The sequence below is a fragment of the Ylistrum balloti genome, unplaced genomic scaffold (genome assembly GCF_031769215.1).
Source record: "Ylistrum balloti isolate Yb309-2 unplaced genomic scaffold, AGI_CSIRO_Ybal_v1 Utg370840, whole genome shotgun sequence".
Taxonomy (NCBI): Eukaryota; Metazoa; Mollusca; class Bivalvia; order Pectinida; family Pectinidae; genus Ylistrum; species Ylistrum balloti.
In genome coordinates, this window is record NW_026782484.1 from 2,166,771 (window position 1) to 2,194,475 (window position 27,705).

The 27,705-nt window shown below is 34.8% G+C and overlaps 1 protein-coding gene and 24 non-coding genes across 25 annotated transcripts in view; 1 reads left to right on the top strand and 24 right to left on the bottom strand.

Annotated features, from left to right (window-relative positions):
• The window catches only part of LOC132558931 (uncharacterized), a 32,893-nt gene extending 29,064 nt beyond the window's left edge, over positions 1-3,829 (top strand). Inside the window, exons 7-8 of the mRNA XM_060223550.1 lie at positions 2,541-2,741; positions 3,647-3,829. Coding sequence (XP_060079533.1) covers positions 2,541-2,741; positions 3,647-3,829 — 384 coding nt within the window. The remainder of the gene's footprint in view (positions 1-2,540; positions 2,742-3,646) is intronic.
• A 1,291-nt stretch (positions 3,830-5,120) lies between these two features.
• On the bottom strand, positions 5,121-5,237 carry LOC132558996 (U5 spliceosomal RNA). Its single transcript, XR_009554571.1, has one exon. It is a non-coding gene; the product is annotated as a U5 spliceosomal RNA (small nuclear RNA).
• Positions 5,238-6,066: 829 nt separating this feature from the next.
• LOC132559007 (U5 spliceosomal RNA) lies at positions 6,067-6,183 on the bottom strand. Its single transcript, XR_009554582.1, has one exon. It is a non-coding gene; the product is annotated as a U5 spliceosomal RNA (small nuclear RNA).
• An 828-nt stretch (positions 6,184-7,011) lies between these two features.
• LOC132559018 (U5 spliceosomal RNA) lies at positions 7,012-7,128 on the bottom strand. The gene has a single exon (XR_009554593.1). It is a non-coding gene; the product is annotated as a U5 spliceosomal RNA (small nuclear RNA).
• An 829-nt stretch (positions 7,129-7,957) lies between these two features.
• LOC132559020 (U5 spliceosomal RNA) lies at positions 7,958-8,074 on the bottom strand. The gene has a single exon (XR_009554595.1). It is a non-coding gene; the product is annotated as a U5 spliceosomal RNA (small nuclear RNA).
• Positions 8,075-8,903: 829 nt separating this feature from the next.
• LOC132559022 (U5 spliceosomal RNA) lies at positions 8,904-9,020 on the bottom strand. The gene has a single exon (XR_009554596.1). It is a non-coding gene; the product is annotated as a U5 spliceosomal RNA (small nuclear RNA).
• Positions 9,021-9,849: 829 nt separating this feature from the next.
• Positions 9,850-9,966, bottom strand: LOC132558997 (U5 spliceosomal RNA). Its single transcript, XR_009554572.1, has one exon. It is a non-coding gene; the product is annotated as a U5 spliceosomal RNA (small nuclear RNA).
• Positions 9,967-10,797: 831 nt separating this feature from the next.
• LOC132558998 (U5 spliceosomal RNA) lies at positions 10,798-10,914 on the bottom strand. The gene has a single exon (XR_009554573.1). It is a non-coding gene; the product is annotated as a U5 spliceosomal RNA (small nuclear RNA).
• An 829-nt stretch (positions 10,915-11,743) lies between these two features.
• Positions 11,744-11,860, bottom strand: LOC132558999 (U5 spliceosomal RNA). The gene has a single exon (XR_009554574.1). It is a non-coding gene; the product is annotated as a U5 spliceosomal RNA (small nuclear RNA).
• Positions 11,861-12,687: 827 nt separating this feature from the next.
• LOC132559000 (U5 spliceosomal RNA) lies at positions 12,688-12,804 on the bottom strand. Its single transcript, XR_009554575.1, has one exon. It is a non-coding gene; the product is annotated as a U5 spliceosomal RNA (small nuclear RNA).
• An 829-nt stretch (positions 12,805-13,633) lies between these two features.
• On the bottom strand, positions 13,634-13,750 carry LOC132559001 (U5 spliceosomal RNA). The gene has a single exon (XR_009554576.1). It is a non-coding gene; the product is annotated as a U5 spliceosomal RNA (small nuclear RNA).
• Positions 13,751-14,578: 828 nt separating this feature from the next.
• On the bottom strand, positions 14,579-14,695 carry LOC132559002 (U5 spliceosomal RNA). Its single transcript, XR_009554577.1, has one exon. It is a non-coding gene; the product is annotated as a U5 spliceosomal RNA (small nuclear RNA).
• An 829-nt stretch (positions 14,696-15,524) lies between these two features.
• On the bottom strand, positions 15,525-15,641 carry LOC132559003 (U5 spliceosomal RNA). Its single transcript, XR_009554578.1, has one exon. It is a non-coding gene; the product is annotated as a U5 spliceosomal RNA (small nuclear RNA).
• Positions 15,642-16,469: 828 nt separating this feature from the next.
• Positions 16,470-16,586, bottom strand: LOC132559004 (U5 spliceosomal RNA). Its single transcript, XR_009554579.1, has one exon. It is a non-coding gene; the product is annotated as a U5 spliceosomal RNA (small nuclear RNA).
• Positions 16,587-17,414: 828 nt separating this feature from the next.
• On the bottom strand, positions 17,415-17,531 carry LOC132559005 (U5 spliceosomal RNA). Its single transcript, XR_009554580.1, has one exon. It is a non-coding gene; the product is annotated as a U5 spliceosomal RNA (small nuclear RNA).
• Positions 17,532-18,359: 828 nt separating this feature from the next.
• Positions 18,360-18,476, bottom strand: LOC132559006 (U5 spliceosomal RNA). Its single transcript, XR_009554581.1, has one exon. It is a non-coding gene; the product is annotated as a U5 spliceosomal RNA (small nuclear RNA).
• An 828-nt stretch (positions 18,477-19,304) lies between these two features.
• Positions 19,305-19,421, bottom strand: LOC132559008 (U5 spliceosomal RNA). The gene has a single exon (XR_009554583.1). It is a non-coding gene; the product is annotated as a U5 spliceosomal RNA (small nuclear RNA).
• An 829-nt stretch (positions 19,422-20,250) lies between these two features.
• On the bottom strand, positions 20,251-20,367 carry LOC132559009 (U5 spliceosomal RNA). The gene has a single exon (XR_009554584.1). It is a non-coding gene; the product is annotated as a U5 spliceosomal RNA (small nuclear RNA).
• Positions 20,368-21,196: 829 nt separating this feature from the next.
• LOC132559010 (U5 spliceosomal RNA) lies at positions 21,197-21,313 on the bottom strand. Its single transcript, XR_009554585.1, has one exon. It is a non-coding gene; the product is annotated as a U5 spliceosomal RNA (small nuclear RNA).
• Positions 21,314-22,142: 829 nt separating this feature from the next.
• On the bottom strand, positions 22,143-22,259 carry LOC132559011 (U5 spliceosomal RNA). The gene has a single exon (XR_009554586.1). It is a non-coding gene; the product is annotated as a U5 spliceosomal RNA (small nuclear RNA).
• An 829-nt stretch (positions 22,260-23,088) lies between these two features.
• On the bottom strand, positions 23,089-23,205 carry LOC132559012 (U5 spliceosomal RNA). Its single transcript, XR_009554587.1, has one exon. It is a non-coding gene; the product is annotated as a U5 spliceosomal RNA (small nuclear RNA).
• An 829-nt stretch (positions 23,206-24,034) lies between these two features.
• LOC132559013 (U5 spliceosomal RNA) lies at positions 24,035-24,151 on the bottom strand. Its single transcript, XR_009554588.1, has one exon. It is a non-coding gene; the product is annotated as a U5 spliceosomal RNA (small nuclear RNA).
• An 832-nt stretch (positions 24,152-24,983) lies between these two features.
• LOC132559014 (U5 spliceosomal RNA) lies at positions 24,984-25,100 on the bottom strand. The gene has a single exon (XR_009554589.1). It is a non-coding gene; the product is annotated as a U5 spliceosomal RNA (small nuclear RNA).
• Positions 25,101-25,929: 829 nt separating this feature from the next.
• Positions 25,930-26,046, bottom strand: LOC132559015 (U5 spliceosomal RNA). Its single transcript, XR_009554590.1, has one exon. It is a non-coding gene; the product is annotated as a U5 spliceosomal RNA (small nuclear RNA).
• An 829-nt stretch (positions 26,047-26,875) lies between these two features.
• LOC132559016 (U5 spliceosomal RNA) lies at positions 26,876-26,992 on the bottom strand. Its single transcript, XR_009554591.1, has one exon. It is a non-coding gene; the product is annotated as a U5 spliceosomal RNA (small nuclear RNA).
• Between the last annotated feature and the right edge of the window lie 713 nt (positions 26,993-27,705).

Below are 27,705 nucleotides of genomic sequence, written 5' to 3' on the forward strand. Positions count from 1 at the left end.
TTCGCAAATTTGGCTGAAACTTCATTGAATACATTCAATGTCTGCCAGGCTGTCTTTTTTCCCTTGCCATTGAAACAAGACACAACATCACACCCTGTGAAAGCATGGAAGAACATTCCTTTGGATTTCTCTGGTCAAAGATTAGACACAAGGTCATGTTTAGAAATTCACCTAGTGTGTTCCCCCTTTCTGCATCTGATCCACATTTGCTTGAGACCGATTGCAGTGACAGAAGGCATCAGAGATATGGCAATTACTACAATGTCCGTGTCATTTGCATCAACCAGTATAGACTTGTAGCCCTACCTAGCTGCATGCCAGGCATGTAAGAATATCCGTGTGTCAGCATCCTCATGGGTACAGGGTGCCAATTCCTCCAAGCTCAAGATGGTGTTATTGGCACAGGTGAGGACGTTTTCCTCCCTGCATTGGGACTGCATCGCTTGTGGTCATTTCAGTTATGGCGTCGGCAAGGATGTGGAAGAGTTCAGATTTGTTAGTGCTGTCTCGATGGAAGCTCTTTCAGCTTGCAGGCGGTTTGCTCTTTGCGATAACTCTCCTCCTGATGGCCTTTCCACGTTGAGATCTGGCTTCTGAATTCAGGCTAGTCTTATGGAATACATCGAAAATGATGTCTGTTCTCTTGTGTGCGTGTTGCTGTAGTTCTCCACCAAGGGAAGGATATACTTTTTGGCATATTCCTCAAATGTCTTTGGTGTTTTCGGTGCAAAGGTGCAGTGAGGCCCCATCAACAATTAATCAGTACAGATTCTGGAAGCTGGACTTTCCCTTGGAGAATTTCCACAAGATCTGACTTGATGCTTGGACGTAGGTTACCATTCTTGCTGAGAGAGGGGGAAATGTACTCTCTCTGAGTTGTATAAGTCTGCCAAGCATCGAAGGTGATACTTCAGCTCTTGGGCAACAACATCACCAGCACTTAACTTTGCTAGGAGCTTTCCGTTGTTTAGGCTCCGGACACACGGATTAAGCCTTTCATTCAGCTGCATGGTCATTGCCTGTCTTAAATTCGATATTTTATCATCTTCTTCGCATAAGAAGCACCGTACTTTTGGAGGGTCTGAGGTCCTTTGTCTCTTCCCGCGGTTCTCTTCTGTGCCTAATGCACTGGGGGTAACTGCCCTTTTCTTTGCTCTTGTTAGTTTTGTATTATTGAACAAAAGTCGGCAGCTGTTGTGATATTTTGCTTTATTTCGTATCAGTGTGGCTTCTATGCCTTCTCCTTCATCTAGCCGTACTGGATTAAATGGTATTGGCATATCATTAAGGACATGAAACAATGGCACATTTCTTGCAATTTTATTATATCCATCATAGTCCTGTTTTCTATGAAATGTGGTAAGAGGTGAAATTAGAGTTTCATCCCTTTTGTCCACTTGACAAAGGCAACATTTACTCCGGTCAGTTTGCTGTCTTGTTTTGGCATCCATAGCGAGAGTTGTTGAAGTTGTGTAGGCCGAGGGTTTATCCTTTTACCACCTTACCCACTTTGATGTAAGGAATACAGTTAGGTTCATGCTGCTGCCCTACACCTAACCCGATCGTTCATCCAATATCTTTTAAATCCCGTGCGATCTGTACACCATCCGAATTACAATAAAGCCCCTGTTATCCTTGGCTTGACTCTCCAGCGCTGGCACATCCTGTCCATTCAGGTGCGGCTATCCAATCCTAGGGGCTGACTAGATAGCATTTGGGATACTAAACCGGAGTTTAGCTGATATTGAACCCCGTGCTAAGGTTCCACAGCAGTGTCTGTTACCAGGGTGCCCTGGTAGTGAGCAGCATACACTCTCTTAATAAAATCTGCACCACCCTCCTTCTGTGGTTTACTTTCGTAGCTTTCGTTCTCCTAGATCAACTGAGCTCATCCTCTTTGCCACCCCGGCATTAGCAGTCCTTTATAGGGGCAAAAGTTTGAAAAAAAAAAACGTTTATGACAGTTTTTGGCGGCCATATTGGAATGTTTGATGGCCAGCACTTTTTTCTGAAAAAGTGACTCACAGAGAATATTCATACAAAATTTCATGCTTGTATCACCAACTGAACGATTATGCCAAAAAATCATATTTAGCTGCTCCACTAAGTGATGTGTTGGCTTTTCAACCGATCCAGTAACGTATAATGTTAGCTAATCATCTCTACAGATAGAACTTCGGGAACAGTCAGCTGCATGATACTGGTTAGGATACTTATAATTGGTGAACTTTGGAACGAATAAGTCACACTGTTCCGTTGACTATATTACTATAAATATTAATCTTAGCCACGCGGGGCCATCTTGTATCGTGTACCATCATATTTCACACCAATCAGTGATCTGTCAGTGTGAGTGAAGCGAGGTCATCATGATATTACATTAAATTTTGTTCTGTCATAAAACCAATCAGACACTTGAAAAGAGTTTATTATTAAACTGTTTCGCTGCTGCGCTGAGAGAGGCGGTTCTTGGAAACTAAGATACTTACCGAAAAATTTTAAGTGAATCGTTCATGTTAACACGTATTTGTCTTGTATAGGTGGACGTTGAACCTTTCACAGGAAAAGTTTGGCGGAAAGTTGTCAGGCTGCAGACTAACGCATTGGTGGAAGACGGCTTTTTTAACGCTCCTGGCATGCTTCCATACAATGTGTCTGTGAATGCGGGCCCCTTTCCCGTTTACTGGAGGGAAACGTTAATACACATCACAGAGACTGCTAGTACTCACCACCATGACAAGGTCCGTCCTAACAATGTCAAACACCTTGTTTGTCAATTTAGATAAAAAAAAAATGTTGTTTCAAAGGGACACATTAATGGCCCATGGAAGACATCTTTGTTTTCTGTAATATGGTCTTATCGAGAGAAATAATCAATTAAGTTACTGATTGATGCTGATATTTAGCGTTCCAGAAATATTATATTAATACAATTGAAAGCAGCGCAAATGAATGCTAACATTTGTAACTGGTACAATGTTATGCAACAGGTTATTTTTAACTCAATGAAATTTTTAACTATTGTATGAGAATAATTCCATTGTCATCCCAAAGATTTCAGCCTTATTCTAAATTATTAATCTTTATACCGTTCACTAAGTTAAGGGTATGTAATTATCACTTCGCCTTCGGTTATGAGCCTGAAATACTTTCATCGGACTTACCTCCCTTTGACAATAGCATAATTGATAAGCTTGATTCAATTCAAATTTAGTATGAATCATGACGGCCAAGAATAAAAGTCAAAGGTCACCCATGCCTACTTTTGAAATAATAAGTTTGTGTGTCCTATGAACCTCTCGAACCCCTCAACAGATTTAAGTAAACATATCAAGGAATTTTTGATATATCTATGTTAGCCTTTACCACTCTGTTTTTATTGCTTTATAAATGGACGCTCAAGAGAGTAACACATTTTTCGTTGTTTTGGTGTTTATATGACAAATAGACAATTGCTTGATTTAATGACAATCGCCATAATGTCGCTTATTGGCATAAGTCTCACCCGAAGAAGTAGACAGATACACTTGTCAGTTGTTCTTGTTCCACTTGACACTGACCATATCTCGACGATGTTGGCAAGTGCAAATTTTTCTCATAATTCTTCATATACATTTTTGTAGCTTGCTCTTGTTTTTGTCCTTAGGTCACCAAATTAATGGAAGCCTCGTGTGGTGGACTTATAAGTCTCAGCATCATATCTGTCATCGTCGTTATCATCAGTATCTTCATCGTCATTAGACCTCATCGGATGCTCAGGCGGGTGGCTCCACTGCGACATGATGTAGTGGAGGATGACGTCTCGCAGTGTACAAACAACATTAATTGAGCCAAGATATCAAGTGAATTAAACCACGATGCTGATGCTGCTGTATTACTATATCCGTCCTTTAAAAAATGCCAGATATTTGGTAAATACATGTATTACAGATGCCCACGAACAGGTAATTCCTAAATTATTGCTCTCCTTTTGTGAAGTTCCCAGTTTTCAATGTTACAATCGTCCCACTTAAACAACATATTTCTGTAAACAATAAAATATTTTTTTGACATATTTACGCTTGGTGGAATTGTAAAGTCACGAATCATATATTTATGAAGCATACACTATGTCCTTTCTGTCAAAGGATTGTTTGTATCGATGAGAGGTAGTGTTTGTGTACATATGTTTATTTTTGTACTTGTTTATCTATGTCTGTGATACATTGCGATATATCATGTTGAAGATGCTTTGTTCCTTTAATTATCATCAATCAATGTGTCCCGTGGCCGTTTGAGTTCTCTATATGAAAAGCATTCGCTCAAGATACAGCATGAAAATTTAGTTTTGAAGTAAATGGTTAGAAGTTAATTTATCTTTAACAATTTGATATATCACTTCAAGCCTTGATTTGTATGTATCATGTATGTTTTGTTTTAGAACAATAAAGATTGTTATACAAATAGTTCAAGGATCTAATAATTTGTATTTTAATCTCTTGAAAGAATGATGGCATATTAAACAACGATATTTCAAACCTATTTTTAGGAAGACAGCTATAGCGACATTTAGAAAAGATAGGATTATGCTGCATGTTTGTGCTAAAATGATTCTGTTTCCTCTATCCACTGCCCATCAGCATGTGATATTGTTTCAAAAACCGTTAAGGTTTTTTAACATTTTAATTGATATCGATCAAGAGAGAAACTTCCTAGTGTGCATAGGACACTTTGTCTTAATTATGTTATTTTTAAGGAACTTTGATGATTATTATCAACGCAAAATGTTACAAATGTTGTGGCACTAATCAATCAGCTGAACATTTACTCTTATTGTATAACATACCAACGTTTTAGTGCGAATACATTTTGCTTGCTATTGCAAAAGTGCGTATTTGGAAAAAAACCGAAACCCAATAGAAATAACAAAACATGTCATAGGTTTGAAAATTGTCTGTCTTATTGCCATATTCCCTGTGTAATACATGGTTTAAAATTCTCAGAATTATTCATCTCTATGCAAATATTTAGTAAAGGTGAAAGATAAAAAGTGAATTTCTAGAAAAACATATCACCGTTCTCGCAAGCCCAAATATTGGTTGATTGGTTGACAGAATATACTGATGTGTTGATAATTTGTTTCCCTGTGTAATACAGGGTTAGAAAAATGAGTAAATACTCTTAAATTGTTCCTCTCCACGGAAATCTTTAGTAAAAGGCGAAAGATTTATTCGTGGTTTTGAAGAGAAACCAGAGTACTTATGAGAGAGAATGAATAGGATTATACGTAATGATTGGAATCATTTGACACGGTGCCTTACTACAAACACGTTGATTTCGTTCTTTCAACTTCGATTGCATAATCCCTCATCAATCCCAAAGCGAATACTTGAAGAATTAAAGTACATCCTGATATTTTGATATCGAGAATCATTACAGTTTCTCAATAATATCTGAATTACAACATTTTAATTGTATGCTTTTCAAGTGATAATGCCATTGTGAACGTTTCGTCAAAGCCTTTATTTCTTAAAATGACATAGGATATTTGACTTCTTTGTTAATGTTAACCGCTGCACAGGCTCTTTTGAAATGAATATTTAATTATAAAAACGTTGTAGATAATTCGGTCAATAATTATAGGTTGGGGAAACCTCGTTGCCATGTAGTGATGCCAGTAAATTACTTATTCTGATGCTGTCAAGTCCTACATAGCGAGATTTGTTTGTACCTGCAAACCAACGAAGAGTTTGCTGTCGGTTCAGTTCAGTAACTCCTTCGATGTCCGACCACCTAAATGCCAAAGGCCGAAAAGATACAAATATCTTAAAGCAGTGATTTTACTTAGTCGTTTCGAAGGCTCATTTCAGACGTCTCAATAGCGCGAGAAAGAGTTTAATGTGAAAAAAGTAATATTTGCAAATAAAAAAACAGGCAATATCCAGTTACCGTTTGATATATTGTATTGTTCGTGAACATATACGTTTTGCTTTCTTGTTCACGACATAATATGTATTTGATTCGTTAACACAAACATCTGTGAATCGGAACAAGTTTCAATATGTTTGAATATGATGATAATTTGTTCCCCTGTGTAATACAGGGTTAGAAAAATGAGTAAATACTCTTAAATTGTTCCTCTCCACGGAAATCTTTAGTAAAAGGCGAAAGATTTATTCGTGGTTTTGAAGAGAAACCAGAGTACTTATGAGAGAGAATGAATAGGATTATACGTAATGATTGGAATCATTTGACACGGTGCCTTACTACAAACACGTTGATTTCGTTCTTTCAACTTCGATTGCATAATCCCTCATCAATCCCAAAGCGAATACTTGAAGAATTAAAGTACATCCTGATATTTTGATATCGAGAATCATTACAGTTTCTCAATAATATCTGAATTACAACATTTTAATTGTATGCTTTTCAAGTGATAATGCCATTGTGAACGTTTCGTCAAAGCCTTTATTTCTTAAAATGACATAGGATATTTGACTTCTTTGTTAATGTTAACCGCTGCACAGGCTCTTTTGAAATGAATATTTAATTATAAAAAGTTGTAGATAATTCGGTCAATAATTATAGGTTGGGGAAACCTCGTTGCCATGTAGTGATGCCAGTAAATTACTTATTCTGATGCTGTCAAGTCCTACATAGCGAGATTTGTTTGTACCTGCAAACCAACGAAGAGTTTGCTGTCGGTTCAGTTCAGTAACTCCTTCGATGTCCGACCACCTAAATGCCAAAGGCCGAAAAGATACAAATATCTTAAAGCAGTGATTTTACTTAGTCGTTTCGAAGGCTCATTTCAGACGTCTCAATAGCGCGAGAAAGAGTTTAATGTGAAAAAAGTAATATTTGCAATTAAAAAAACAGGTAATATCCAGTTACCGTTTGATATATTGTATTGTTCGTGAACATATACGTTTTGCTTTCTTGTTCACGACATAATATGTATTTGATTCGTTAACACAAACATCTGTGAATCGGAACAAGTTTCAATATGTTTGAATATGTTGATAACTTGTTCCCCTGTGTAATACAGGGTTAGAAAAATGAGTAAATACTCTTAAATTGTTCCTCTCCACGGAAATCTTTAGTAAAAGGCGAAAGATTTATTCGTGGTTTTGAAGAGAAACCAGAGTACTTATGAGAGAGAATGAATAGGATTATACGTAATGATTGGAATCATTTGACACGGTGCCTTACTACAAACACGTTGATTTCGTTCTTTCAACTTCGATTGCATAATCCCTCATCAATCCCAAAGCGAATACTTGAAGAATTAAAGTACATCCTGATATTTTGATATCGAGAATCATTACAGTTTCTCAATAATATCTGAATTACAACATTTTAACTGTATGCTTTTCAAGTGATAATTCCATTGTGAACGTTTCGTCAAAGCCTTTATTTCTTAAAATGACATAGGATATTTGACTTCTTTGTTAATGTTAACCGCTGCACAGGCTCTTTTGAAATGAATATTTAATTATAAAAACGTTGTAGATAATTCGGTAAATAATTATAGGTTGGGGAAACCTCGTTGCCATGTAGTGATGCCAGTAAATTACTTATTCTGATGCTGTCAAGTCCTACATAGCGAGATTTGTTTGTACCTGCAAACCAACGAAGAGTTTGCTGTCGGTTTACTTCAGTAACTCCTTCGATGTCCGACCACCTAAATGCCAAAAGCCGAAAAGATACAAATATCTTAAAGCAGTGATTTTACTTAGTCGTTTCGAAGGCTCATTTCAGACGTCTCAATAGCGCGAGAAAGAGTTTAATGTGAAAAAAGTAATATTTGCAATTAAAAAAACAGGTAATATCCAGTTACCGTTTGATATATTGTATTGTTCGTGAACATATACGTTTTGCTTTCTTGTTCACGACATAATATGTATTTGATTCGTTAACACAAACATCTGTGAATCGGAACAAGTTTCAATATGTTTGAATATGTTGATAATCTGTTCCCCTGTGTAATACAGGGTTAGAAAAATGAGTAAATACTCTTAAATTGTTCCTCTCCACGGAAATCTTTAGTAAAAGGCGAAAGATTTATTCGTGGTTTTGAAGAGAAACCAGAGTACTTATGAGAGAGAATGAATAGGATTATACGTAATGATTGGAATCATTTGACACGGTGCCTTACTACAAACACGTTGATTTCGTTCTTTCAACTTCGATTGCATAATCCCTCATCAATCCCAAAGCGAATACTTGAAGAATTAAAGTACATCCTGATATTTTGATATCGAGAATCATTACAGTTTCTCAATAATATCTGAATTACAACATTTTAACTGTATGCTTTTCAAGTGATAATTCCATTGTGAACGTTTCGTCAAAGCCTTTATTTCTTAAAATGACATAGGATATTTGACTTCTTTGTTAATGTTAACCGCTGCACAGGCTCTTTTGAAATGAATATTTAATTATAAAAACGTTGTAGATAATTCGGTAAATAATTATAGGTTGGGGAAACCTCGTTGCCATGTAGTGATGCCAGTAAATTACTTATTCTGATGCTGTCAAGTCCTACACAGCGAGATTTGTTTGTACCTGCAAACCAACGAAGAGTTTGCTGTCGGTTCAGTTCAGTAACTCCTTCGATGTCCGACCACCTAAATGCCAAAAGCCGAAAAGATACAAATATCTTAAAGCAGTGATTTTACTTAGTCGTTTCGAAGGCTCATTTCAGACGTCTCAATAGCGCGAGAAAGAGTTTAATGTGAAAAAAGTAATATTTGCAATTAAAAAAACAGGTAATATCCAGTTACCGTTTGATATATTGTATTGTTCGTGAACATATACGTTTTGCTTTCTTGTTCACGACATAATATGTATTTGATTCGTTAACACAAACATCTGTGAATCGGAACAAGTTTCAATATGTTTGAATATGTTGATAATTTGTTCCCCTGTGTAATACAGGGTTAGAAAAATGAGTAAATACTCTTAAATTGTTCCTCTCCACGGAAATCTTTAGTAAAAGGCGAAAGATTTATTCGTGGTTTTGAAGAGAAACCAGAGTACTTATGAGAGAGAATGAATAGGATTATACGTAATGATTGGAATCATTTGACACGGTGCCTTACTACAAACACGTTGATTTCGTTCTTTCAACTTCGATTGCATAATCCCTCATCAATCCCAAAGCGAATACTTGAAGAATTAAAGTACATCCTGATATTTTGATATCGAGAATCATTACAGTTTCTCAATAATATCTGAATTACAACATTTTAACTGTATGCTTTTCAAGTGATAATTCCATTGTGAACGTTTCGTCAAAGCCTTTATTTCTTAAAATGACATTGGATATTTGACTTCTTTGTTAATGTTAACCGCTGCACAGGCTCTTTTGAAATGAATATTTAATTATAAAAACGTTGTAGATAATTCGGTAAATAATTATAGGTTGGGGAAACCTCGTTGCCATGTAGTGATGCCAGTAAATTACTTATTCTGATGCTGTCAAGTCCTACATAGCGAGATTTGTTTGTACCTGCAAACCAACGAAGAGTTTGCTGTCGGTTCAGTTCAGTAACTCCTTCGATGTCCGACCACCTAAATGCCAAAAGCCGAAAAGATACAAATATCTTAAAGCAGTGATTTTACTTAGTCGTTTCGAAGGCTCATTTCAGACGTCTCAATAGCGCGAGAAAGAGTTTAATGTGAAAAAAGTAATATTTGCAATTAAAAAAACAGGTAATATCCAGTTACCGTTTGATATATTGTATTGTTCGTGAACATATACGTTTTGCTTTCTTGTTCACGACATAATATGTATTTGATTCGTTAACACAAACATCTGTGAATCGGAACAAGTTTCAATATGTTTGAATATGTTGATAATTTGTTCCCCTGTGTAATACAGGGTTAGAAAAATGAGTAAATACTCTTAAATTGTTCCTCTCCACGGAAATCTTTAGTAAAAGGCGAAAGATTTATTCGTGGTTTTGAAGAGAAACCAGAGTACTTATGAGAGAGAATGAATAGGATTATACGTAATGATTGGAATCATTTGACACGGTGCCTTACTACAAACACGTTGATTTCGTTCTTTCAACTTCGATTGCATAATCCCTCATCAATCCCAAAGCGAATACTTGAAGAATTAAAGTACATCCTGATATTTTGATATCGAGAATCATTACAGTTTCTCAATAATATCTGAATTACAACATTTTAACTGTATGCTTTTCAAGTGATAATTCCATTGTGAACGTTTCGTCAAAGCCTTTATTTCTTAAAATGACATAGGATATTTGACTTCTTTGTTAATGTTAACCGCTGCACAGGCTCTTTTGAAATGAATATTTAATAATAAAAAAGTTGTAGATAATTCGGTCAATAATTATAGGTTGGGGAAACCTCGTTGCCATGTAGTGATGCCAGTAAATTACTTATTCTGATGCTGTCAAGTCCTACACAGCGAGATTTGTTTGTACCTGCAAACCAACGAAGAGTTTGCTGTCGGTTCAGTTCAGTAACTCCTTCGATGTCCGACCACCTAAATGCCAAAAGCCGAAAAGATACAAATATATCTTAAAGCAGTGATTTTACTTAGTCGTTTCGAAGGCTCATTTCAGACGTCTCAATAGCGCGAGAAAGAGTTTAATGTGAAAAAAGTAATATTTGCAATTAAAAAAACAGGTAATATCCAGTTACCGTTTGATATATTGTATTGTTCGTGAACATATACGTTTTGCTTTCTTGTTCACGACATAATATGTATTTGATTCGTTAACACAAACATCTGTGAATCGGAACAAGTTTCAATATGTTTGAATATGTTGATAACTTGTTCCCCTGTGTAATACAGGGTTAGAAAAATGAGTAAATACTCTTAAATTGTTCCTCTCCACGGAAATCTTTAGTAAAAGGCGAAAGATTTATTCGTGGTTTTGAAGAGAAACCAGAGTACTTATGAGAGAGAATGAATAGGATTATACGTAATGATTGGAATCATTTGACACGGTGCCTTGCTACAAACACGTTGATTTCGTTCTTTCAACTTCGATTGCATAATCCCTCATCAATCCCAAAGCGAATACTTGAAGAATTAAAGTACATCCTGATATTTTGATATCGAGAATCATTACAGTTTCTCAATAATATCTGAATTACAACATTTTAACTGTATGCTTTTCAAGTGATAATTCCATTGTGAACGTTTCGTCAAAGCCTTTATTTCTTAAAATGACATAGGATATTTGACTTCTTTGTTAATGTTAACCGCTGCACAGGCTCTTTTGAAATGAATATTTAATTATAAAAACGTTGTAGATAATTCGGTCAATAATTATAGGTTGGGGAAACCTCGTTGCCATGTAGTGATGCCAGTAAATTACTTATTCTGATGCTGTCAAGTCCTACATAGCGAGATTTGTTTGTACCTGCAAACCAACGAAGAGTTTGCTGTCGGTTCAGTTCAGTAACTCCTTCGATGTCCGACCACCTAAATGCCAAAAGCCGAAAAGATACAAATATCTTAAAGCAGTGATTTTACTTAGTCGTTTCGAAGGCTCATTTCAGACGTCTCAATAGCGCGAGAAAGAGTTTAATGTGAAAAAAGTAATATTTGCAATTAAAAAAACAGGTAATATCCAGTTACCGTTTGATATATTGTATTGTTCGTGAACATATACGTTTTGCTTTCTTGTTCACGACATAATATGTATTTGATTCGTTAACACAAACATCTGTGAATCGGAACAAGTTTCAATATGTTTGAATATGTTGATAATTTGTTCCCCTGTGTAATACAGGGTTAGAAAAATGAGTAAATACTCTTAAATTGTTCCTCTCCACGGAAATCTTTAGTAAAAGGCGAAAGATTTATTCGTGGTTTTGAAGAGAAACCAGAGTACTTATGAGAGAGAATGAATAGGATTATACGTAATGATTGGAATCATTTGACACGGTGCCTTACTACAAACACGTTGATTTCGTTCTTTCAACTTCGATTGCATAATCCCTCATCAATCCCAAAGCGAATACTTGAAGAATTAAAGTACATCCTGATATTTTGATATCGAGAATCATTACAGTTTCTCAATAATATCTGAATTACAACATTTTAACTGTATGCTTTTCAAGTGATAATTCCATTGTGAACGTTTCGTCAAAGCCTTTATTTCTTAAAATGACATTGGATATTTGACTTCTTTGTTAATGTTAACCGCTGCACAGGCTCTTTTGAAATGAATATTTAATTATAAAAAGTTGTAGATAATTCGGTAAATAATTATAGGTTGGGGAAACCTCGTTGCCATGTAGTGATGCCAGTAAATTACTTATTCTGATGCTGTCAAGTCCTACATAGCGAGATTTGTTTGTACCTGCAAACCAACGAAGAGTTTGCTGTCGGTTCAGTTCAGTAACTCCTTCGATGTCCGACCACCTAAATGCCAAAAGCCGAAAAGATACAAATATCTTAAAGCAGTGATTTTACTTAGTCGTTTCGAAGGCTCATTTCAGACGTCTCAATAGCGCGAGAAAGAGTTTAATGTGAAAAAAGTAATATTTGCAATTAAAAAAAAAACAATATCCAGTTACCGTTTGATATATTGTATTGTTCGTGAACATATACGTTTTGCTTTCTTGTTCACGACATAATATGTATTTGATTCGTTAACACAAACATCTGTGAATCGGAACAAGTTTCAATATGTTTGAATATGTTGATAATTTGTTCCCCTGTGTAATACAGGGTTAGAAAAATGAGTAAATACTCTTAAATTGTTCCTCTCCACGGAAATCTTTAGTAAAAGGCGAAAGATTTATTCGTGGTTTTGAAGAGAAACCAGAGTACTTATGAGAGAGAATGAATAGGATTATACGTAATGATTGGAATCATTTGACACGGTGCCTTACTACAAACACGTTGATTTCGTTCTTTCAACTTCGATTGCATAATCCCTCATCAATCCCAAAGCGAATACTTGAAGAATTAAAGTACATCCTGATATTTTGATATCGAGAATCATTACAGTTTCTCAATAATATCTGAATTACAACATTTTAACTGTATGCTTTTCAAGTGATAATTCCATTGTGAACGTTTCGTCAAAGCCTTTATTTCTTAAAATGACATAGGATATTTGACTTCTTTGTTAATGTTAACCGCTGCACAGGCTCTTTTGAAATGAATATTTAATTATAAAAAGTTGTAGATAATTCGGTAAATAATTATAGGTTGGGGAAACCTCGTTGCCATGTAGTGATGCCAGTAAATTACTTATTCTGATGCTGTCAAGTCCTACATAGCGAGATTTGTTTGTACCTGCAAACCAACGAAGAGTTTGCTGTCGGTTCAGTTCAGTAACTCCTTCGATGTCCGACCACCTAAATGCCAAAAGCCGAAAAGATACAAATATCTTAAAGCAGTGATTTTACTTAGTCGTTTCGAAGGCTCATTTCAGACGTCTCAATAGCGCGAGAAAGAGTTTAATGTGAAAAAAGTAATATTTGCAATTAAAAAAAACAGGTAATATCCAGTTACCGTTTGATATATTGTATTGTTCGTGAACATATACGTTTTGCTTTCTTGTTCACGACATAATATGTATTTGATTCGTTAACACAAACATCTGTGAATCGGAACAAGTTTCAATATGTTTGAATATGTTGATAATTTGTTCCCCTGTGTAATACAGGGTTAGAAAAATGAGTAAATACTCTTAAATTGTTCCTCTCCACGGAAATCTTTAGTAAAAGGCGAAAGATTTATTCGTGGTTTTGAAGAGAAACCAGAGTACTTATGAGAGAGAATGAATAGGATTATACGTAATGATTGGAATCATTTGACACGGTGCCTTACTACAAACACGTTGATTTCGTTCTTTCAACTTCGATTGCATAATCCCTCATCAATCCCAAAGCGAATACTTGAAGAATTAAAGTACATCCTGATATTTTGATATCGAGAATCATTACAGTTTCTCAATAATATCTGAATTACAACATTTTAACTGTATGCTTTTCAAGTGATAATTCCATTGTGAACGTTTCGTCAAAGCCTTTATTTCTTAAAATGACATAGGATATTTGACTTCTTTGTTAATGTTAACCGCTGCACAGGCTCTTTTGAAATGAATATTTAATTATAAAAAGTTGTAGATAATTCGGTAAATAATTATAGGTTGGGGAAACCTCGTTGCCATGTAGTGATGCCAGTAAATTACTTATTCTGATGCTGTCAAGTCCTACATAGCGAGATTTGTTTGTACCTGCAAACCAACGAAGAGTTTGCTGTCGGTTCAGTTCAGTAACTCCTTCGATGTCCGACCACCTAAATGCCAAAAGCCGAAAAGATACAAATATCTTAAAGCAGTGATTTTACTTAGTCGTTTCGAAGGCTCATTTCAGACGTCTCAATAGCGCGAGAAAGAGTTTAATGTGAAAAAAGTAATATTTGCAATTAAAAAAACAGGTAATATCCAGTTACCGTTTGATATATTGTATTGTTCGTGAACATATACGTTTTGCTTTCTTGTTCACGACATAATATGTATTTGATTCGTTAACACAAACATCTGTGAATCGGAACAAGTTTCAATATGTTTGAATATGTTGATAATTTGTTCCCCTGTGTAATACAGGGTTAGAAAAATGAGTAAATACTCTTAAATTGTTCCTCTCCACGGAAATCTTTAGTAAAAGGCGAAAGATTTATTCGTGGTTTTGAAGAGAAACCAGAGTACTTATGAGAGAGAATGAATAGGATTATACGTAATGATTGGAATCATTTGACACGGTGCCTTACTACAAACACGTTGATTTCGTTCTTTCAACTTCGATTGCATAATCCCTCATCAATCCCAAAGCGAATACTTGAAGAATTAAAGTACATCCTGATATTTTGATATCGAGAATCATTACAGTTTCTCAATAATATCTGAATTACAACATTTTAACTGTATGCTTTTCAAGTGATAATGCCATTGTGAACGTTTCGTCAAAGCCTTTATTTCTTAAAATGACATAGGATATTTGACTTCTTTGTTAATGTTAACCGCTGCACAGGCTCTTTTGAAATGAATATTTAATTATAAAAAGTTGTAGATAATTCGGTAAATAATTATAGGTTGGGGAAACCTCGTTGCCATGTAGTGATGCCAGTAAATTACTTATTCTGATGCTGTCAAGTCCTACATAGCGAGATTTGTTTGTACCTGCAAACCAACGAAGAGTTTGCTGTCGGTTCAGTTCAGTAACTCCTTCGATGTCCGACCACCTAAATGCCAAAAGCCGAAAAGATACAAATATCTTAAAGCAGTGATTTTACTTAGTCGTTTCGAAGGCTCATTTCAGACGTCTCAATAGCGCGAGAAAGAGTTTAATGTGAAATAAGTAATATTTGCAAATAAAAAAAACAGGCAATATCCAGTTACCGTTTGATATATTGTATTGTTCGTGAACATATACGTTTTGCTTTCTTGTTCACGACATAATATGTATTTGATTCGTTAACACAAACATCTGTGAATCGGAACAAGTTTCAATATGTTTGAATATGTTGATAATTTGTTCCCCTGTGTAATACAGGGTTAGAAAAATGAGTAAATACTCTTAAATTGTTCCTCTCCACGGAAATCTTTAGTAAAAGGCGAAAGATTTATTCGTGGTTTTGAAGAGAAACCAGAGTACTTATGAGAGAGAATGAATAGGATTATACGTAATGATTGGAATCATTTGACACGGTGCCTTACTACAAACACGTTGATTTCGTTCTTTCAACTTCGATTGCATAATCCCTCATCAATCCCAAAGCGAATACTTGAAGAATTAAAGTACATCCTGATATTTTGATATCGAGAATCATTACAGTTTCTCAATAATATCTGAATTACAACATTTTAACTGTATGCTTTTCAAGTGATAATTCCATTGTGAACGTTTCGTCAAAGCCTTTATTTCTTAAAATGACATAGGATATTTGACTTCTTTGTTAATGTTAACCGCTGCACAGGCTCTTTTGAAATGAATATTTAATTATAAAAAGTTGTAGATAATTCGGTAAATAATTATAGGTTGGGGAAACCTCGTTGCCATGTAGTGATGCCAGTAAATTACTTATTCTGATGCTGTCAAGTCCTACATAGCGAGATTTGTTTGTACCTGCAAACCAACGAAGAGTTTGCTGTCGGTTCAGTTCAGTAACTCCTTCGATGTCCGACCACCTAAATGCCAAAAGCCGAAAAGATACAAATATCTTAAAGCAGTGATTTTACTTAGTCGTTTCGAAGGCTCATTTCAGACGTCTCAATAGCGCGAGAAAGAGTTTAATGTGAAAAAAGTAATATTTGCAATTAAAAAAACAGGTAATATCCAGTTACCGTTTGATATATTGTATTGTTCGTGAACATATACGTTTTGCTTTCTTGTTCACGACATAATATGTATTTGATTCGTTAACACAAACATCTGTGAATCGGAACAAGTTTCAATATGTTTGAATATGTTGATAATTTGTTCCCCTGTGTAATACAGGGTTAGAAAAATGAGTAAATACTCTTAAATTGTTCCTCTCCACGGAAATCTTTAGTAAAAGGCGAAAGATTTATTCGTGGTTTTGAAGAGAAACCAGAGTACTTATGAGAGAGAATGAATAGGATTATACGTAATGATTGGAATCATTTGACACGGTGCCTTACTACAAACACGTTGATTTCGTTCTTTCAACTTCGATTGCATAATCCCTCATCAATCCCAAAGCGAATACTTGAAGAATTAAAGTACATCCTGATATTTTGATATCGAGAATCATTACAGTTTCTCAATAATATCTGAATTACAACATTTTAACTGTATGCTTTTCAAGTGATAATTCCATTGTGAACGTTTCGTCAAAGCCTTTATTTCTTAAAATGACATAGGATATTTGACTTCTTTGTTAATGTTAACCGCTGCACAGGCTCTTTTGAAATGAATATTTAATTATAAAAAGTTGTAGATAATTCGGTAAATAATTATAGGTTGGGGAAACCTCGTTGCCATGTAGTGATGCCAGTAAATTACTTATTCTGATGCTGTCAAGTCCTACATAGCGAGATTTGTTTGTACCTGCAAACCAACGAAGAGTTTGCTGTCGGTTCAGTTCAGTAACTCCTTCGATGTCCGACCACCTAAATGCCAAAGGCCGAAAAGATACAAATATCTTAAAGCAGTGATTTTACTTAGTCGTTTCGAAGGCTCATTTCAGACGTCTCAATAGCGCGAGAAAGAGTTTAATGTGAAAAAAGTAATATTTGCAAATAAAAAAACAGGCAATATCCAGTTACCGTTTGATATATTGTATTGTTCGTGAACATATACGTTTTGCTTTCTTGTTCACGACATAATATGTATTTGATTCGTTAACACAAACATCTGTGAATCGGAACAAGTTTCAATATGTTTGAATATGTTGATAATTTGTTCCCCTGTGTAATACAGGGTTAGAAAAATGAGTAAATACTCTTAAATTGTTCCTCTCCACGGAAATCTTTAGTAAAAGGCGAAAGATTTATTCGTGGTTTTGAAGAGAAACCAGAGTACTTATGAGAGAGAATGAATAGGATTATACGTAATGATTGGAATCATTTGACACGGTGCCTTACTACAAACACGTTGATTTCGTTCTTTCAACTTCGATTGCATAATCCCTCATCAATCCCAAAGCGAATACTTGAAGAATTAAAGTACATCCTGATATTTTGATATCGAGAATCATTACAGTTTCTCAATAATATCTGAATTACAACATTTTAACTGTATGCTTTTCAAGTGATAATTCCATTGTGAACGTTTCGTCAAAGCCTTTATTTCTTAAAATGACATAGGATATTTGACTTCTTTGTTAATGTTAACCGCTGCACAGGCTCTTTTGAAATGAATATTTAATTATAAAAAGTTGTAGATAATTCGGTAAATAATTATAGGTTGGGGAAACCTCGTTGCCATGTAGTGATGCCAGTAAATTACTTATTCTGATGCTGTCAAGTCCTACATAGCGAGATTTGTTTGTACCTGCAAACCAACGAAGAGTTTGCTGTCGGTTCAGTTCAGTAACTCCTTCGATGTCCGACCACCTAAATGCCAAAAGCCGAAAAGATACAAATATCTTAAAGCAGTGATTTTACTTAGTCGTTTCGAAGGCTCATTTCAGACGTCTCAATAGCGCGAGAAAGAGTTTAATGTGAAAAAAGTAATATTTGCAATTAAAAAAACAGGTAATATCCAGTTACCGTTTGATATATTGTATTGTTCGTGAACATATACGTTTTGCTTTCTTGTTCACGACATAATATGTATTTGATTCGTTAACACAAACATCTGTGAATCGGAACAAGTTTCAATATGTTTGAATATGTTGATAATTTGTTCCCCTGTGTAATACAGGGTTAGAAAAATGAGTAAATACTCTTAAATTGTTCCTCTCCACGGAAATCTTTAGTAAAAGGCGAAAGATTTATTCGTGGTTTTGAAGAGAAACCAGAGTACTTATGAGAGAGAATGAATAGGATTATACGTAATGATTGGAATCATTTGACACGGTGCCTTACTACAAACACGTTGATTTCGTTCTTTCAACTTCGATTGCATAATCCCTCATCAATCCCAAAGCGAATACTTGAAGAATTAAAGTACATCCTGATATTTTGATATCGAGAATCATTACAGTTTCTCAATAATATCTGAATTACAACATTTTAACTGTATGCTTTTCAAGTGATAATTCCATTGTGAACGTTTCGTCAAAGCCTTTATTTCTTAAAATGACATAGGATATTTGACTTCTTTGTTAATGTTAACCGCTGCACAGGCTCTTTTGAAATGAATATTTAATTATAAAAAGTTGTAGATAATTCGGTAAATAATTATAGGTTGGGGAAACCTCGTTGCCATGTAGTGATGCCAGTAAATTACTTATTCTGATGCTGTCAAGTCCTACATAGCGAGATTTGTTTGTACCTGCAAACCAACGAAGAGTTTGCTGTCGGTTCAGTTCAGTAACTCCTTCGATGTCCGACCACCTAAATGCCAAAAGCCGAAAAGATACAAATATCTTAAAGCAGTGATTTTACTTAGTCGTTTCGAAGGCTCATTTCAGACGTCTCAATAGCGCGAGAAAGAGTTTAATGTGAAAAAAGTAATATTTGCAATTAAAAAAACAGGTAATATCCAGTTACCGTTTGATATATTGTATTGTTCGTGAACATATACGTTTTGCTTTCTTGTTCACGACATAATATGTATTTGATTCGTTAACACAAACATCTGTGAATCGGAACAAGTTTCAATATGTTTGAATATGTTGATAATTTGTTCCCCTGTGTAATACAGGGTTAGAAAAATGAGTAAATACTCTTAAATTGTTCCTCTCCACGGAAATCTTTAGTAAAAGGCGAAAGATTTATTCGTGGTTTTGAAGAGAAACCAGAGTACTTATGAGAGAGAATGAATAGGATTATACGTAATGATTGGAATCATTTGACACGGTGCCTTACTACAAACACGTTGATTTCGTTCTTTCAACTTCGATTGCATAATCCCTCATCAATCCCAAAGCGAATACTTGAAGAATTAAAGTACATCCTGATATTTTGATATCGAGAATCATTACAGTTTCTCAATAATATCTGAATTACAACATTTTAACTGTATGCTTTTCAAGTGATAATTCCATTGTGAACGTTTCGTCAAAGCCTTTATTTCTTAAAATGACATAGGATATTTGACTTCTTTGTTAATGTTAACCGCTGCACAGGCTCTTTTGAAATGAATATTTAATAATAAAAAAGTTGTAGATAATTCGGTAAATAATTATAGGTTGGGGAAACCTCGTTGCCATGTAGTGATGCCAGTAAATTACTTATTCTGATGCTGTCAAGTCCTACACAGCGAGATTTGTTTGTACCTGCAAACCAACGAAGAGTTTGCTGTCGGTTCAGTTCAGTAACTCCTTCGATGTCCGACCACCTAAATGCCAAAAGCCGAAAAGATACAAATATCTTAAAGCAGTGATTTTACTTAGTCGTTTCGAAGGCTCATTTCAGACGTCTCAATAGCGCGAGAAAGAGTTTAATGTGAAAAAAGTAATATTTGCAATTAAAAAAACAGGTAATATCCAGTTACCGTTTGATATATTGTATTGTTCGTGAACATATACGTTTTGCTTTCTTGTTCACGACATAATATGTATTTGATTCGTTAACACAAACATCTGTGAATCGGAACAAGTTTCAATATGTTTGAATATGTTGATAATTTGTTCCCCTGTGTAATACAGGGTTAGAAAAATGAGTAAATACTCTTAAATTGTTCCTCTCCACGGAAATCTTTAGTAAAAGGCGAAAGATTTATTCGTGGTTTTGAAGAGAAACCAGAGTACTTATGAGAGAGAATGAATAGGATTATACGTAATGATTGGAATCATTTGACACGGTGCCTTGCTACAAACACGTTGATTTCGTTCTTTCAACTTCGATTGCATAATCCCTCATCAATCCCAAAGCGAATACTTGAAGAATTAAAGTACATCCTGATATTTTGATATCGAGAATCATTACAGTTTCTCAATAATATCTGAATTACAACATTTTAACTGTATGCTTTTCAAGTGATAATTCCATTGTGAACGTTTCGTCAAAGCCTTTATTTCTTAAAATGACATAGGATATTTGACTTCTTTGTTAATGTTAACCGCTGCACAGGCTCTTTTGAAATGAATATTTAATTATAAAAACGTTGTAGATAATTCGGTCAATAATTATAGGTTGGGGAAACCTCGTTGCCATGTAGTGATGCCAGTAAATTACTTATTCTGATGCTGTCAAGTCCTACACAGCGAGATTTGTTTGTACCTGCAAACCAACGAAGAGTTTGCTGTCGGTTCAGTTCAGTAACTCCTTCGATGTCCGACCACCTAAATGCCAAAAGCCGAAAAGATACAAATATCTTAAAGCAGTGATTTTACTTAGTCGTTTCGAAGGCTCATTTCAGACGTCTCAATAGCGCGAGAAAGAGTTTAATGTGAAAAAAGTAATATTTGCAATTAAAAAAACAGGTAATATCCAGTTACCGTTTGATATATTGTATTGTTCGTGAACATATACGTTTTGCTTTCTTGTTCACGACATAATATGTATTTGATTCGTTAACACAAACATCTGTGAATCGGAACAAGTTTCAATATGTTTGAATATGTTGATAACTTGTTCCCCTGTGTAATACAGGGTTAGAAAAATGAGTAAATACTCTTAAATTGTTCCTCTCCACGGAAATCTTTAGTAAAAGGCGAAAGATTTATTCGTGGTTTTGAAGAGAAACCAGAGTACTTATGAGAGAGAATGAATAGGATTATACGTAATGATTGGAATCATTTGACACGGTGCCTTGCTACAAACACGTTGATTTCGTTCTTTCAACTTCGATTGCATAATCCCTCATCAATCCCAAAGCGAATACTTGAAGAATTAAAGTACATCCTGATATTTTGATATCGAGAATCATTACAGTTTCTCAATAATATCTGAATTACAACATTTTAACTGTATGCTTTTCAAGTGATAATTCCATTGTGAACGTTTCGTCAAAGCCTTTATTTCTTAAAATGACATAGGATATTTGACTTCTTTGTTAATGTTAACCGCTGCACAGGCTCTTTTGAAATGAATATTTAATTATAAAAAAGTTGTAGATAATTCGGTAAATAATTATAGGTTGGGGAAACCTCGTTGCCATGTAGTGATGCCAGTAAATTACTTATTCTGATGCTGTCAAGTCCTACACAGCGAGATTTGTTTGTACCTGCAAACCAACGAAGAGTTTGCTGTCGGTTCAGTTCAGTAACTCCTTCGATGTCCGACCACCTAAATGCCAAAAGCCGAAAAGATACAAATATCTTAAAGCAGTGATTTTACTTAGTCGTTTCGAAGGCTCATTTCAGACGTCTCAATAGCGCGAGAAAGAGTTTAATGTGAAAAAAGTAATATTTGCAATTAAAAAAACAGGTAATATCCAGTTACCGTTTGATATATTGTATTGTTCGTGAACATATACGTTTTGCTTTCTTGTTCACGACATAATATGTATTTGATTCGTTAACACAAACATCTGTGAATCGGAACAAGTTTCAATATGTTTGAATATGTTGATAATTTGTTCCCCTGTGTAATACAGGGTTAGAAAAATGAGTAAATACTCTTAAATTGTTCCTCTCCACGGAAATCTTTAGTAAAAGGCGAAAGATTTATTCGTGGTTTTGAAGAGAAACCAGAGTACTTATGAGAGAGAATGAATAGGATTATACGTAATGATTGGAATCATTTGACACGGTGCCTTACTACAAACACGTTGATTTCGTTCTTTCAACTTCGATTGCATAATCCCTCATCAATCCCAAAGCGAATACTTGAAGAATTAAAGTACATCCTGATATTTTGATATCGAGAATCATTACAGTTTCTCAATAATATCTGAATTACAACATTTTAACTGTATGCTTTTCAAGTGATAATTCCATTGTGAACGTTTCGTCAAAGCCTTTATTTCTTAAAATGACATTGGATATTTGACTTCTTTGTTAATGTTAACCGCTGCACAGGCTCTTTTGAAATGAATATTTAATTATAAAAACGTTGTAGATAATTCGGTCAATAATTATAGGTTGGGGAAACCTCGTTGCCATGTAGTGATGCCAGTAAATTACTTATTCTGATGCTGTCAAGTCCTACATAGCGAGATTTGTTTGTACCTGCAAACCAACGAAGAGTTTGCTGTCGGTTCAGTTCAGTAACTCCTTCGATGTCCGACCACCTAAATGCCAAAAGCCGAAAAGATACAAATATCTTAAAGAAGTGATTTCACTTAGTCGTTTCGAAGGCTCATTACAGACATCTCAATAGCGCGAGAAAGAGTTTAATGTGAAAAAAGTAATATTTGCAATTAAAAAAACAGGTAATATCCAGTTACCGTTTGATATATTGTATTGTTCGTGAACATATACGTTTTGCTTTCTTGTTCACGACATAATATGTATTTGATTCGTTAACACAAACATCTGTGAATCGGAACAAGTTTCAATATGTTTGAATATGTTGATAATTTGTTCCCCTGTGTAATACAGGGTTAGAAAAATGAGTAAATACTCTTAAATTGTTCCTCTCCACGGAAATCTTTAGTAAAAGGCGAAAGATTTATTCGTGGTTTTGAAGAGAAACCAGAGTACTTATGAGAGAGAATGAATAGGATTATACGTAATGATTGGAATCATTTGACACGGTGCCTTACTACAAACACGTTGATTTCGTTCTTTCAACTTCGATTGCATAATCCCTCATCAATCCCAAAGCGAATACTTGAAGAATTAAAGTACATCCTGATATTTTGATATCGAGAATCATTACAGTTTCTCAATAATATCTGAATTACAACATTTTAACTGTATGCTTTTCAAGTGATAATTCCATTGTGAACGTTTCGTCAAAGCCTTTATTTCTTAAAATGACATAGGATATTTGACTTCTTTGTTAATGTTAACCGCTGCACAGGCTCTTTTGAAATGAATATTTAATTATAAAAAAGTTGTAGATAATTCGGTCAATAATTATAGGTTGGGGAAACCTCGTTGCCATGTAGTGATGCCAGTAAATTACTTATTCTGATGCTGTCAAGTCCTACACAGCGAGATTTGTTTGTACCTGCAAACCAACGAAGAGTTTGCTGTCGGTTCAGTTCAGTAACTCCTTCGATGTCCGACCACCTAAATGCCAAAAGCCGAAAAGATACAAATATCTTAAAGCAGTGATTTTACTTAGTCGTTTCGAAGGCTCATTTCAGACGTCTCAATAGCGCGAGAAAGAGTTTAATGTGAAAAAAGTAATATTTGCAATTAAAAAAACAGGTAATATCCAGTTACCGTTTGATATATTGTATTGTTCGTGAACATATACGTTTTGCTTTCTTGTTCACGACATAATATGTATTTGATTCGTTAACACAAACATCTGTGAATCGGAACAAGTTTCAATATGTTTGAATATGTTGATAACTTGTTCCCCTGTGTAATACAGGGTTAGAAAAATGAGTAAATACTCTTAAATTGTTCCTCTCCACGGAAATCTTTAGTAAAAGGCGAAAGATTTATTCGTGGTTTTGAAGAGAAACCAGAGTACTTATGAGAGAGAATGAATAGGATTATACGTAATGATTGGAATCATTTGACACGGTGCCTTACTACAAACACGTTGATTTCGTTCTTTCAACTTCGATTGCATAATCCCTCATCAATCCCAAAGCGAATACTTGAAGAATTAAAGTACATCCTGATATTTTGATATCGAGAATCATTACAGTTTCTCAATAATATCTGAATTACAACATTTTAACTGTATGCTTTTCAAGTGATAATTCCATTGTGAACGTTTCGTCAAAGCCTTTATTTCTTAAAATGACATAGGATATTTGACTTCTTTGTTAATGTTAACCGCTGCACAGGCTCTTTTGAAATGAATATTTAATAATAAAAAAGTTGTAGATAATTCGGTAAATAATTATAGGTTGGGGAAACCTCGTTGCCATGTAGTGATGCCAGTAAATTACTTATTCTGATGCTGTCAAGTCCTACACAGCGAGATTTGTTTGTACCTGCAAACCAACGAAGAGTTTGCTGTCGGTTCAGTTCAGTAACTCCTTCGATGTCCGACCACCTAAATGCCAAAAGCCGAAAAGATACAAATATCTTAAAGCAGTGATTTTACTTAGTCGTTTCGAAGGCTCATTTCAGACGTCTCAATAGCGCGAGAAAGAGTTTAATGTGAAAAAAGTAATATTTGCAATTAAAAAAAACCCAGGTAATATCCAGTTACCGTTTGATATATTGTATTGTTCGTGAACATATACGTTTTGCTTTCTTGTTCACGACATAATATGTATTTGATTCGTTAACACAAACATCTGTGAATCGGAACAAGTTTCAATATGTTTGAATATGTTGATAACTTGTTCCCCTGTGTAATACAGGGTTAGAAAAATGAGTAAATACTCTTAAATTGTTCCTCTCCACGGAAATCTTTAGTAAAAGGCGAAAGATTTATTCGTGGTTTTGAAGAGAAACCAGAGTACTTATGAGAGAGAATGAATAGGATTATACGTAATGATTGGAATCATTTGACACGGTGCCTTGCGACAAACACGTTGATTTCGTTCTTTCAACTTCGATTGCATAATCCCTCATCAATCCCAAAGCGAATACTTGAAGAATTAAAGTACATCCTGATATTTTGATATCGAGAATCATTACAGTTTCTCAATAATATCTGAATTACAACATTTTAACTGTATGCTTTTCAAGTGATAATTCCATTGTGAACGTTTCGTCAAAGCCTTTATTTCTTAAAATGACATTGGATATTTGACTTCTTTGTTAATGTTAACCGCTGCACAGGCTCTTTTGAAATGAATATTTAATTATAAAAACGTTGTAGATAATTCGGTCAATAATTATAGGTTGGGGAAACCTCGTTGCCATGTAGTGATGCCAGTAAATTACTTATTCTGATGCTGTCAAGTCCTACACAGCGAGATTTGTTTGTACCTGCAAACCAACGAAGAGTTTGCTGTCGGTTCAGTTCAGTAACTCCTTCGATGTCCGACCACCTAAATGCCAAAAGCCGAAAAGATACAAATATCTTAAAGCAGTGATTTTACTTAGTCGTTTCGAAGGCTCATTTCAGACGTCTCAATAGCGCGAGAAAGAGTTTAATGTGAAAAAAGTAATATTTGCAATTAAAAAAACAGGTAATATCCAGTTACCGTTTGATATATTGTATTGTTCGTGAACATATACGTTTTGCTTTCTTGTTCACGACATAATATGTATTTGATTCGTTAACACAAACATCTGTGAATCGGAACAAGTTTCAATATGTTTGAATATGTTGATAACTTGTTCCCCTGTGTAATACAGGGTTAGAAAAATGAGTAAATACTCTTAAATTGTTCCTCTCCACGGAAATCTTTAGTAAAAGGCGAAAGATTTATTCGTGGTTTTGAAGAGAAACCAGAGTACTTATGAGAGAGAATGAATAGGATTATACGTAATGATTGGAATCATTTGACACGGTGCCTTGCTACAAACACGTTGATTTCGTTCTTTCAACTTCGATTGCATAATCCCTCATCAATCCCAAAGCGAATACTTGAAGAATTAAAGTACATCCTGATATTTTGATATCGAGAATCATTACAGTTTCTCAATAATATCTGAATTACAACATTTTAACTGTATGCTTTTCAAGTGATAATTCCATTGTGAACGTTTCGTCAAAGCCTTTATTTCTTAAAATGACATAGGATATTTGACTTCTTTGTTAATGTTAACCGCTGCACAGGCTCTTTTGAAATGAATATTTAATAATAAAAAAGTTGTAGATAATTCGGTAAATAATTATAGGTTGGGGAAACCTCGTTGCCATGTAGTGATGCCAGTAAATTACTTATTCTGATGCTGTCAAGTCCTACACAGCGAGATTTGTTTGTACCTGCAAACCAACGAAGAGTTTGCTGTCGGTTCAGTTCAGTAACTCCTTCGATGTCCGACCACCTAAATGCCAAAAGCCGAAAAGATACAAATATCTTAAAGAAGTGATTTCACTTAGTCGTTTCGAAGGCTCATTACAGACATCTCAATAGCGCGAGAAAGAGTTTAATGTGAAAAAAGTAATATTTGCAATTAAAAAAACAGGTAATATCCAGTTACCGTTTGATATATTGTATTGTTCGTGAACATATACGTTTTGCTTTCTTGTTCACGACATAATATGTATTTGATTCGTTAACACAAACATCTGTGAATCGGAACAAGTTTCAATATGTTTGAATATGTTGATAATTTGTTCCCCTGTGTAATACAGGGTTAGAAAAATGAGTAAATACTCTTAAATTGTTCCTCTCCACGGAAATCTTTAGTAAAAGGCGAAAGATTTATTCGTGGTTTTGAAGAGAAACCAGAGTACTTATGAGAGAGAATGAATAGGATTATACGTAATGATTGGAATCATTTGACACGGTGCCTTGCTACAAACACGTTGATTTCGTTCTTTCAACTTCGATTGCATAATCCCTCATCAATCCCAAAGCGAATACTTGAAGAATTAAAGTACATCCTGATATTTTGATATCGAGAATCATTACAGTTTCTCAATAATATCTGAATTACAACATTTTAACTGTATGCTTTTCAAGTGATAATTCCATTGTGAACGTTTCGTCAAAGCCTTTATTTCTTAAAATGACATTGGATATTTGACTTCTTTGTTAATGTTAACCGCTGCACAGGCTCTTTTGAAATGAATATTTAATTATAAAAACGTTGTAGATAATTCGGTCAATAATTATAGGTTGGGGAAACCTCGTTGCCATGTAGTGATGCCAGTAAATTACTTATTCTGATGCTGTCAAGTCCTACATAGCGAGATTTGTTTGTACCTGCAAACCAACGAAGAGTTTGCTGTCGGTTCAGTTCAGTAACTCCTTCGATGTCCGACCACCTAAATGCCAAAAGCCGAAAAGATACAAATATCTTAAAGAAGTGATTTCACTTAGTCGTTTCGAAGGCTCATTACAGACATCTCAATAGCGCGAGAAAGAGTTTAATGTGAAAAACGTAATATTTGCAATTAAAAAAACAGGTAATATCCAGTTACCGTTTGATATATTGTATTGTTC